An 11,315-nucleotide genomic window follows, 5' to 3' on the forward strand; every position below is an offset into this window, starting at 1 on the left:
ATTTGTACCTAATACTTACTGGACACATTTTAATATCCTACATACTGTGTAGATGTTATGTGCTATGACTCAACAGCTCCAGGTGATATATTCTTGTCCAGAATAGTTCCCGGCAAGCAAAGTCTCCAGACAATTACCTACTCTAACTGTGTCTATTATAACAAATTCACAATCACGATGTCTACTTTGGGACACAAACTGCAATCACATTCACAGGTCTGCAGTGCCATCCCACTGAGGCCTTTACTGCAGGGCCTTCCCATGCTACGTATTCCACTTCTCCTCTAAAGAAATCAATTGCTCGCTTTGTAATGCTTCCAGATCTTGAAAACATAAGAGTCAAAAGATAAAGTAGTCAAATCACGTGTTGCTCTGTTTTCAGCATGCAGCACCATACACTAGGATTTTAAATCAACTCATTACTAGATCTACCGCTGCAGCCCCTTATCATATGAAACAATATCAAAAGCTGATTCTCCTACCTTGAATACTTCTTTTAAAGAATGCTTTGCAGCCTTCACACGACCAGACCCCATAGTGGTATCCTGAAGCATAGTCACTGCAGACTGCACAGAAGTGGGCATCCCTTTTTGAGCCAGGATTATTTGCAATTGGGCTTGTACAGTCATTGGCATTACTTTTTCTCTTTAACGTCTCTCTGATAGAAAAGAAAAACATCTGTTATGAAAGAAGAAAAAATTAATCTACATTGCAAAGAGTTTTGCTATTTTTCATTGTCTTCAATGCTCTCTATATAGAGTCCTCTTATTACTGAACACAGGACAGTGTGAAACACTCACTGTTAAGCCTTTTTCTGATAAGGTTATTTAAAGCACATAGTCTGATCCCAGAGCTTTCAATGATGACAGACTCTAAAGTTTTAATATACTCAAAGGCATAAAACTTGCTTTTTGATGTGTCATTCAGACGAACTCGGGGAAAAATCATATGACATGCTGATGGATCTTGAAGAATTCCTGGGAATGTACAAGTCCAGGAATTTGTGAACAGAGTGGACTTTAGCTTTGGGAAGCTTAGCATGAAAAATGCGAACTCAGACAGCTTGGACTGACACGGTGAACGCTACCACAGACGTAGCTGCGCTTGCTTTGTACTGTTAGCAAGGGTAAATTTTAGCTGGAGCAATACAGATCTAGTCTCAAGTATTTCACCCTTTAAATGAGGCTTTATTCATTCAATGAGGTGCTGGAGACAATTACACTGAGAGGTGAATCTAAGCCTACAAGATCAATTCACAACGTTAGGCAAAGTTTTCTGTTGAAGGCAACGACCCACATTTGTCACCCTAGTGCTATATCAAAGTCTGAATACAAGAAGAACAGAGAAACGTGATTAATAAAATGTTTTCATACATTAAAAAAATTATTGCTCCATATAAATTAATAAGATATATTCATTCCTAAAGCACTGCAAATAGTTCCAATTTATTGGAACTCTTCTTAGCAACTGGATTAAAATTAGAACAGGATAAAAACATGAAATAACAGCCAATTCCTGACATCAAGATCCTGTAAACAAACAGTAAGAGGAAAGGAACGTAGATTATCAGTAAAGTGTTTTTTAGGTATAGGAAGCACATCCATTTTTGCCTTTTCTCTGGACCTCATTTTCTTGGTGGTTTTAGCATGTTTTACCTTCATGGTCAATACAACTTCTAGATAGAGAGAAATACAGTGTCACGTGCAAACTCTCAGCAGCAGTTTCACAAAAGGAAAGCTGTGAAGTCAACTTATAGGTATGAACTTAAGCACAGAGGCAGAAGCTAGAAACTGCAGAATTTTCCTCATCCCACCTTCCAGCAGGTGTAGGGAGGAGAAGAAACATCAGTTGGGTTAAGACAGCAGGTAGGACGGTTTATGACTTCTAAAGAACAAGGGTATGTTGCCGGGGCAGAAGAAACCTGTTCACCAAGAGGAGCAAGTTTAAGCAGAACAGTAGAAACGTGCTGAAAGTGCTGTCAAAAAGGCCTTAACTAATATATTAAAAGTAGACTTTGTGCTGGTTTCATTACAGGAGGTAAGGACAAACACATCCACATGCCAACTAAAAATCATCAAGTTTTATAAATATTTGAGGAGAATGTGCTCCAATTTCCTAGTAGAAAATTTGCAAGGAAAAAAGGTGATCCTCTGAACGACTTCCAAAACAGATAAATTTTGTTTTTTAATTTAAATTCCAAATTTAAGGTATTGTAGAATTAAGTTACTGCAAGCTTTTTTTTTAAAAAAAAATTAATTCATTGAGATATTGCAAGGAATAAAGGTGTTTAGATGTTTAACATGCCCAGTCTTTGATTACACACACAGGTACACACACCCATTAATGGACTGCTGAATCACTAAGTTATTTCTCCTTCTGCCACACTGGGAAGACCACTGTGGGGGAAACTCTCTCTTAGAATAAAGGGACTGTATCACATATGCCTAATATGCTGCTAATGCAAGGAGGAAAGAGCATGACTATTCCTTCCCGTTTCCCTGTGTTTGGAGTAAGTAGAAATTTGTCATTTCACATTAGTAGAAGAGGTACCTATTTAAGCTCTACTTGGGAATCAAGATCCAATTGTGAGAGTCATAAGAGAATCAAAATCAGCTAGAGAGGATCTCAGCAACTGACTGGTATGTTCTAGAGAGTGATGTTCATTGCCCTCATTAAAGCACCAAGATATTATAGAGGAAAATAAAGAAAAAGCACGCACCATAACATTTCACTGAGGAGTGTTGCTTTTTACCTTCCAATCATGACACGTGTTTTAAATAACACTTTTTCTTCCCTTGCTTAAAAGTTTAACAACAGCCACCCAGCAGACACGCAAGCTACGTGACTTCTGACGACTGTGGCAAACAGCTTGCACACAGAGCAACAATCTGGAACGAATTCCTCCTGCAGGCCTAATGGGCATCAAATCTGCTCATCTGCGATAGCTGCGGCAGCACAGCAGGAGATTCAAAACCAATCATCTTGTTACTGTGCTCTTTAAGAACAACAGAACTAGGAAATACTCAGAGCTTTAAGGTACACGTTCCTTACCCTAAGGATCGTCTCTTGGATACACAAACAGCAAACCGGAGTGGGTAGCCCCGCGTGTGGTCAGAGACCACCTCTCAGCACTCTTGGGACTGGTGCATTCCAGCATGTTCAGCAGATGAATGAGCTGCCAGGTCCTCCAGAAAAACTGGTGGTAACTGTCTGGATGCCCACAAAGCTCCTGCACCAAAGGATGCAGGAAAATGGGGTATGTACCCTGGCTGCTACCAAGGAACCCCATGGGCAAAAATTTGTTGCTTTACACCTCCTAATACTCCTCTCTATTTTATGATCATGGTTTCTATATAGAGATATTATGTTTCCATAAAAAGAATTAAAATCTTTTTGAAAGTAGAAAGTCAGTGATTTCCTACTAGTCATCAACAGTGACAAGATGATTACTCTAAAGAGAAGGAATCAGCAAGGCTATTTAGGTTATTCAGTATCCATTGCGTCTACTAATTACCTCTAGCTTTGCCACAGCAAGTGTTTGATGCCTGTGCCACACCTGGAAAACGTGAACCTAAATTCAACTTTTTGTTAAAAATGAAGTAGGGTAGCAAGGATTTGACTTGAGTCTCAAGTAGCAAGATTTGCTCATGGCATTTGTTGTCTGTCAGGCTTTTTAAAAACCTAACTACTGTACACTATAAAAAAGAAAGAGAGAAAAAAACACCGAGAAAATAAAAAGAAACCCCAACATTAAGTTAGAAATTAACAGTCCAGATTTTCTAATTACTTAGAACGTTTCCCTCCATCCCACAGGCCATTGGCTCATTCAGTGCCCAGAGATAATTCAATCCCATGCAAGTGTAAGCCATAGGGTGAGGAAGGCTGTATCCGAAGGTGCCATTCTGTGCTCACATTCTTGCCCTGTTTAGCGTGCTGAAATTAGAGAGCTTCATAGTTACTAAGGTTTGTTTCAAGTAATTGGAATCTCTTCCTTTCTTTCCCAGAATGTGTGCAATATGATCGGCAAAAATCAGCTGAAGAATACTTTTCAATCTTTATCTTCCTCATTTTCTAGAGCCACCCCCTACTATAACTTCTGGAAGTGTTAATACCACAAAACTGTCAAAAAGCACAGGTTCTGCTACGCTCCAAACATTGATTAATACACTGAAAATTGTGTCGTAGGTATCTCAAAATGAAGGGACATATTTTTGCTTAATCTCTGCAACTCCTCCATCATAAAATGGAGATGCCAATCCATCACCTCAAAGAGACTTAATGATATGTGTAAGTGCTCTACAGAATGAGCACAATAAAAAAGCATAGGAGGATAATGCACATAATTACGGCTTCAGAGCAGAGTTTAAACCATCTATAAATATGATACTAACACACTGTGAACAAGACAAATTAAGTTCCTAAACAATTTTCAATTAAGCAAGCATTGCTAGCCTGTGCACCCAAATCCCTTTACTTACATGCTTTACCTACAATTAGTCAGAAGTTCAAGGAAAATAATAGAAGGGAAGAACAAATTAAGTTCCAGAAGCATCACTCCGGCAACTTCATTAAAGTTTCCTAATACTTTTTAGAAAGTAACATATCTGTTCATTTTCAAAATAAACCTTTTGTTTCTTTAATTAAAAACCTTTTATTTAGGGGATGAAGGCGGAAATCAATTTCAAACTACTTTTAAACATATAATTACACTGTCACATTCCTTTTCGATATAAATGGAGTGATCCTGCACCAACAAAATTATGAGACTATTTCTATTGTCTTTACAAGGTAGAGGACCTATAATGCAAACAAATATAGCAGAGACTTTATCAGCAAATTATTACCATTTTACAAAAAAAAAAAGTAAAAAAATAGAACTCTAAAAATGTGTCTGTTTTTACATGGAATACAAGTCATTTTTGTTGAACTACTGGTGAAAAGCAACACTATGCTACAGAACATCTGCATTTAACAAAGTTAAATAAATTTCTTCTGTATTCATTTAGTGAAACTATTTGTGAGGAAAGGGAATGCTGAAAATTCAGATTCCTTATTTTAAGCTGATTTACAAGGAGATCCAAATTACACAATTATCAGTTTTAGCAAAGCGGACCACATTAGTTTAGCTAATGTTAACAGAAATTTACACCCAGGGAAAATAAACTCCTCTCACAGTGAGACTCTTGCTTTATTTTGAAAGGTAATATAAAAACAGGCCTAAATATGTAGTAATGATGTTTTCTAACTCAACTTTCAAACAAAATCCCTTTTGTCAAACTACAATGCTGTTTAAATTTACTTACACTTTACAGCATTAGTCTCTCCCTTCCCCCAGCGCTATGCTATTCCTTTAAGTTTCAGTCCCAAGAACTCTTCCTTCAAGGTATAATCTACGAATCTGCAGTGTCATAGTCATTGTTCCCATGGCAATAAATATAATGTTCATGACATTAATTTAAGACCTCACCAAAGGATAAAGCAAAAGGAAACACAGAGCTTTTTTCTTTACAGTCTTATTTCAGGACAGATATCCACAATAAGGGAATTACAGCTTTTGCTTTTTGTGTTTCCATGTCTTTTTTTTTTTCTTTTTTACACCTTCTATACACAAAGGGGAGGTTACCACGCGTCATACTGAGGCAAATGAACCACTGAGAAGGTCCATCTACCAAGCAACACAGTAGTTACTTGCTGCTGAATGATAAAGATCATCCACCAATTTTACAACCTACACTTCATTGATTTCTCCCCTTTAAATTATGTCATCATCAGCTACAAAATCAATAGTCTAAGACTTATTTACTAGAACTCCAGGGTGGTTGATTTGGCTTCCCTCCTGCCTATGTAGAGAGCACACTGCAGAGTATCAGATGGGTTGCTCTTGCTCTTAGATTATTCCAGCTGCTGTCCCATCACCTGGACACCTTCAAACACTAACCTGCAGCAGCTTTCCCAGGGCTGTCAAAGTTTTGAAACATCAACCAAACTGGGAAGAGTTTGGATGTTAGCCCTATTCACATTAGACCTGCTTGGGCACTCCAGAACTGTCTGCTCCTCTCTGCCAACTCCAAATAGAGACTAGTCAGGTGGCCGGGCTGAAGCTTTGTGCAGCCTACAAGTCTGAAGAAGACATAGATCTCACGCTTAGCCCTGTGCAGACAACATGCAAACCCATTGCAGAAGGAACATGGGTGGTTTCAAAAAGAGCACAAATCCTTTCTTAATAATTGAACTAAAACTGTTGCCAGGACAAACTATTTTTCATACTGACAATGACTGCTGAAATTAAATACTGAGCCCTATGAATAAACATACAGCTGCTAAAAAAGGAACAGTACCTGCAACACCCTGTGCTTTTATCCATCCAACAGCTGTTGTGCCCCTGAACGGAGTAATTTCATCAGCTGATGATCTACACATTGCTTATATTTTGAAATATGAGTAAATGTGTAGAATGGGCACATGTTTTTGCAAATACAGTTTCTTTACTGCTGAAAATTTAGCCCATTAGTCTGCTGTTCACGATGCCTTCATAAAGTCAGTAGAGAACAGCAACAAGGAACAATGATGTCAGACTTTTTCAGTAGCAGCACCCTTTTGAACATGATGCATGCTGCTGTATAACCATTAATACTAAAACCAAAAAACAAAGAAAACATTTCTTTTGACTTCTAAGTTCATGAAAAGCCTTCACAACTATTAGGTGCAGTAAAAAAAAAAAAAAAAACAAAACCAAAACAGATAAAATGGTATTCAAACAACATTGTATGAAAAGGAAAAAAGAAGGAACCTTTACTTCTTTGTCTCAAAGGACTTAATTTGCCAGAGCAAAATTCGTTTTTATTGTACAAAGTAATACCCAACAGTCTTGAACTTTTGTTTATACACAGCACACAGTTCCTACATTGAAAGCATTTGTAGTGCTTCGTGTTGGTGCATAGTTCTCTAAGGAGCTATTGAAAAAGAAATCCTATTTTAGAAGTTACATTAAAAAAAAAAAACATAAAACCCCGGACTGATTTGGTGTTTGGTGGAGGCTTTTTGGTTTGGTTTTGTTTTTCAGAGAGACCAACACATATAAGTTAAATGTAAAAAGATGAGACTTAAAAGAACTAAAGAAGATGGAAATAATTTCCAGCAAAGTTTTAAAGAAATGAGTAGTACTGACCTGGTCACAGGTAGCACTGGCTCCACCGGTCTTGCTTCGCACCACGGACTCTTTGGCTGCTCTGCATACAGAAGAGATGACTGACAGTGCAATGTCAGAGGGGAGAGATGGTCAGGAGCAGACCATAACACATTGGGGCTTGATGTTTGCCTCACAGATGCACTCTCTGAATCACCAAAATTGCTGGTAATGTTGTAATTCATCACAGCAGGACTGCAGAATGCCATTGCAGAATATTCATGTCTGTTTTCCATGTAAGCTGAGGGAATACAGACTGGACTGTGTGCTGCTGTCAACGTGGACTGATTACAGCTGTAGGGAACTGGAGAGACGATACCGGCGGGTGAGTTTTTAATTTCTGTTTTATTGCATCCAATATCCTGAAGTGGCAGCAACTGAGAAAAGTCCTTGTGAGAAGACGCACACAGGGACATTTTGAAGCAAGACTGAAGGTTGTTGTTTAAATATTCATCCTAAAGATGTTAAGGTATAAAAAAAAGTTGAATTAAAAAAATAAGAAAGTTCTGTATTAAGTCTTTTCTGCACAAGAAAAAAGGAAGCCATAAAACAGAAAATATAAAAATATCCTGTTAAAACACATTACATGCCAAACGTAGGAATTCACTACCTTTAAGAAAAAGAAAGCTTTCTAGAACTTCCTTAAAAATAAAGGCTAAGACAGATGTTGAGTTCAGAGTCCCTTAAAAAAAAATAATAATAATTTTAAAAAATCTCTTGAAGTCTGAAACAAAGATGCCGGTGACAATTTGGAACCTAACAAAAGTAACTCGTTACAACCACTGTAAAACTGCTCTTTGTCAGAGGCAAAATTACCCTATCATTCACAACTGTGGTGTGGGTGCCCTAGAAACCAGTTCTCTTTATAAAAGCTCATGACCTCCTGCTCTCGCTGAGAGCATACAACTTCAGTCTTCCCTTTATCAACACAAACATGTAACAGCAGATACTTTGAAAACACACAAACACACACACATCCCCCCCCCTCTCTCCTTTACCTGCCAAAACCTGAACTCCACTGCACAGCCCTCTCCGCAGAGGAGGAAGACGTGTAATGGATGTCAGCAAGCAATGTGACTTCATCACTGAGAGGTCCCTGGATAAAGCACTTCTGAACAGAGCCATTATAAAAGCAGAAGTCCCAGAACACAGGTATTTCCAAAGCTAACAAGACAGAACTCAAGTGATTTTTTAAGGTCCAGAAGTTTTATAATTTCCTGCCACTCCCCATCCCCATCCCAACTACTCCTCATTCTTCCTCCCATCTGAATCAACTGTCAAAACAGAGACCTTAATTTGCCCAAGAGTAAATACTCTTTGTCAGATTTAGGTATATCCAAATTATTTAAGGGAGAAAAAATTTTGAAAAGAAAAAAAAAAAAACCACCAAAACCAGCCTCCTAAGTTTGGACCCCTGTCCTCAAAGCATTACTTTTACAGTAGCATCTAAAAATATTTCTTTTTTATTCTTCACTATGGGTTTCATCTGCAATTCATTCCAGCTTTGAAGACTAGACATGCAGCCCTCTTACAGCTTGCAATGCAAAACAATTCTGTTTCCAAAACAGCAAGTTCCAGCCTCTAGAACTGATAATGTAGTGTACTTTTACAGACGGTAATAAGATCTTAACATGAAAAATCACGGGATAATTGAAAAGATACCCACAGCTGTCCTATTCCAGAAGTGACCAAAGTATTGATACTAAATATTCTTACCTTTTTTCATCTCACATGACCAAAAAACAAGACGAGGAAGATTCAAACACAGGTTTGCTGATGTACCAGCAACCTTCCTGTCCCAGAAATTCTCAGCCAGATGGCATTTCTTGTATGCCATCAGGGAGCATTCACATATTTTTCTCCTCTAGGACCAGATAGAAGCATTAAAAATAATGTAAGAAACAGTCTTTTTGAATAAAATGGATAGTTTAGGGTCCTTCCTTCTCACTTTGCACTCTGTTGATGAAACTGAAGATATCTGTAGAAATAACCAGGAACTCATTTAAATCATCTCAGGCACCTCAGACCCAGCTGCTGTTTTTTCCTTTGTGGGAAACAGGAAAATGAGATATCTCAGCAGCTGTTTATGTCCAGCAGTTGTTGCACTGGAACTCCGATGCAGCCAAAGCAGGAGAATCTGACCTCCCTCCTCACACAATCTACACGCTTCATTTGCTGGAGCCAGATGCTTCACAGTCTCCTTTAAGAGAAACCAAGCATCGTTCAATTTTCGCTGCACTTAAAATCTCAAAAGTTCAATTGCAGATTATGGGGTGGGTAGCCCAAATAATTTTTAAGCAGCAAATGATGAAACTAAGAAATGATCTTAAAACTATTTTCAGTGGTTACTACGAATGGGCCCAGTGAGCACACCAAATTCAAAATGCATTTAAAGCTTCTGTGTAGGTAAAGCTGTATACCATTTGCGATCTCAGAGGCTGCATGTATTCAAGATGCATGTGGACGCTCTGCAGGAGCATCTGGAATGTCCAGCAAGAGCTGACAGCGCTAACTGTGTCCTTCTGCCCCCCTGCAAAGGGCACACAGTGCAAGGTAACCCCCAACCATTCTGAGAGAAGGACCTGAGAGGCACTACAGCAACACCTCTGTCATAGTCAGCTAGAGACATTCTGCTAAGATACTTTGACAGTTTTTGCAGCAGGCAACTGGTTGCATAGTTTCCTTCAGACGTTTAGAAAAATATACGCACCGATGCTGTGGAAGCAGAGAGAAGGCAGAGCTGGTACTACACAATTTCATGAACTGAAATCAGCTGGGCTTTAAGTAGTTTTTTTCTGGAGAGGTAATCCAGTAGAATAGTATGCAGGATAATTGCCTATTTAGCAGAAGGACCTGTGGTCTCCAAAGGCCAACACACAGTATTTAGAAACATACACAGAAGTTACAAGAAGCAAGAGTGAAGTTTGTTTTAGAAAGAGGAGTCCATGCAAGCATGAAAAGTCAGTACCAGCATTCCTCAAAAACAGACTGCTCATAACTTATTTACAAGAGAAAGGACTCTGGATTCCAGGAGGTTAAAGAAAGCTCTACTCGTAGTCTGCAGCAGACTGCAATATAGTTAAAAAATAACAGCATTGGCTTGAGATTATCTTGGGTAGTAGAAACAGTTTAGACACAGTAGACTATGGATCTACATGAGACCATGTTGTTCACATTTCCTTATACCTAGAGAATTTAGAATGGGCAGCCCAGAGCCTCAGAAATAATACGAAGCTGATGAAATTATCCAGTATTGCTCAGAAGGTCCTAAAAACTGACTGCTGGATTGTGAAGTTTCAAGGATTGTGAAGAAGTTAAAGAAGAACTGCAGATTCAGGGAACCAGATCTTAAGATTTAAGGCTAGAGAAAACACACTCCACTAACACCAATACCTCAGAAGAAAGCACGACCACATTTAACTCAAGGATTAGAATAAGTAGTGCAACAGGCTACTGTATTTGTTCCATCCTGGTATAATGTTCTTATATCTTAAGCACCATTTATTAAACAGAAATGAACTCCTACATAAAGTGAACTCCCATTCCAACATCTCCTCCTTCTCTGAAGAAAGATTTTAAAAGTAAGATTCAATTTTAAAGTACATTATTTAGATCTAATCTATCAGCACTACACTAGATCTGTACCAGACACAAACAAAACAGTTATCTCTTATTTTTATACTACAGTCTTCTATGAGACTGCAAACATTTCAGTCCACTTAAGTCAGTTTAGCTTAGCAAGATGCTCAACTACTGAAATGCCATTATTAAGAAAATAGCCGTTTTGTCCGATTCCTTGAGTAACACTTACCATTCACAACTCTAAGTCACTAAGGGCAGGGTTCACATCTGGCATAAGAGAAAATAGTTCTATTGGCTCCGGTACACAGAGGATGACACTATCCATGAGGATGTAGGAACAAAAATATGATGTTATCAATGTTCTCCACACACACAAAAAAAAAGGTTTCTGGTCTTTAAACAGCTCTACGTATTAAACTCAGTGTATCTTCAGAGTCACCATGCAAGACACACCAGATCAGGCACAAGAACTGGTTTAGATGTTACAGTCAAACAGATACATGGGTAAATAATTAAGCCATCTGACCTATTTGAACAAACTCAAAAG

General features: G+C 38.4%; 1 protein-coding gene across 2 annotated transcripts in view; it reads right to left on the bottom strand.

Moving 5' to 3' along the window:
• Positions 1–11,096, bottom strand: part of ESR2 (estrogen receptor 2) — a 37,316-nt gene extending 26,220 nt beyond the window's left edge. Inside the window, exons 1-3 of one of the 2 annotated variants that reach the window (XM_074583758.1) lie at positions 10,998–11,096; positions 7,169–7,641; positions 483–658 (exon numbers count right to left, since the gene is read on the bottom strand). In XM_074583758.1, coding sequence (XP_074439859.1) covers positions 483–658; positions 7,169–7,641; positions 10,998–11,000 — 652 coding nt within the window. In that variant the 5' untranslated portion in view covers positions 11,001–11,096. Of the gene's footprint in view, positions 1–482; positions 659–7,168; positions 7,642–8,184; positions 8,718–10,997 lie in introns of those variants that run through there. The other variant, XM_074583759.1, reaches the window with a different exon arrangement.
• Between the last annotated feature and the right edge of the window lie 219 nt (positions 11,097–11,315).

This window comes from Larus michahellis, chromosome 4 (genome assembly GCF_964199755.1).
Source record: "Larus michahellis chromosome 4, bLarMic1.1, whole genome shotgun sequence".
Classification (NCBI taxonomy): domain Eukaryota; kingdom Metazoa; phylum Chordata; class Aves; order Charadriiformes; family Laridae; genus Larus; species Larus michahellis.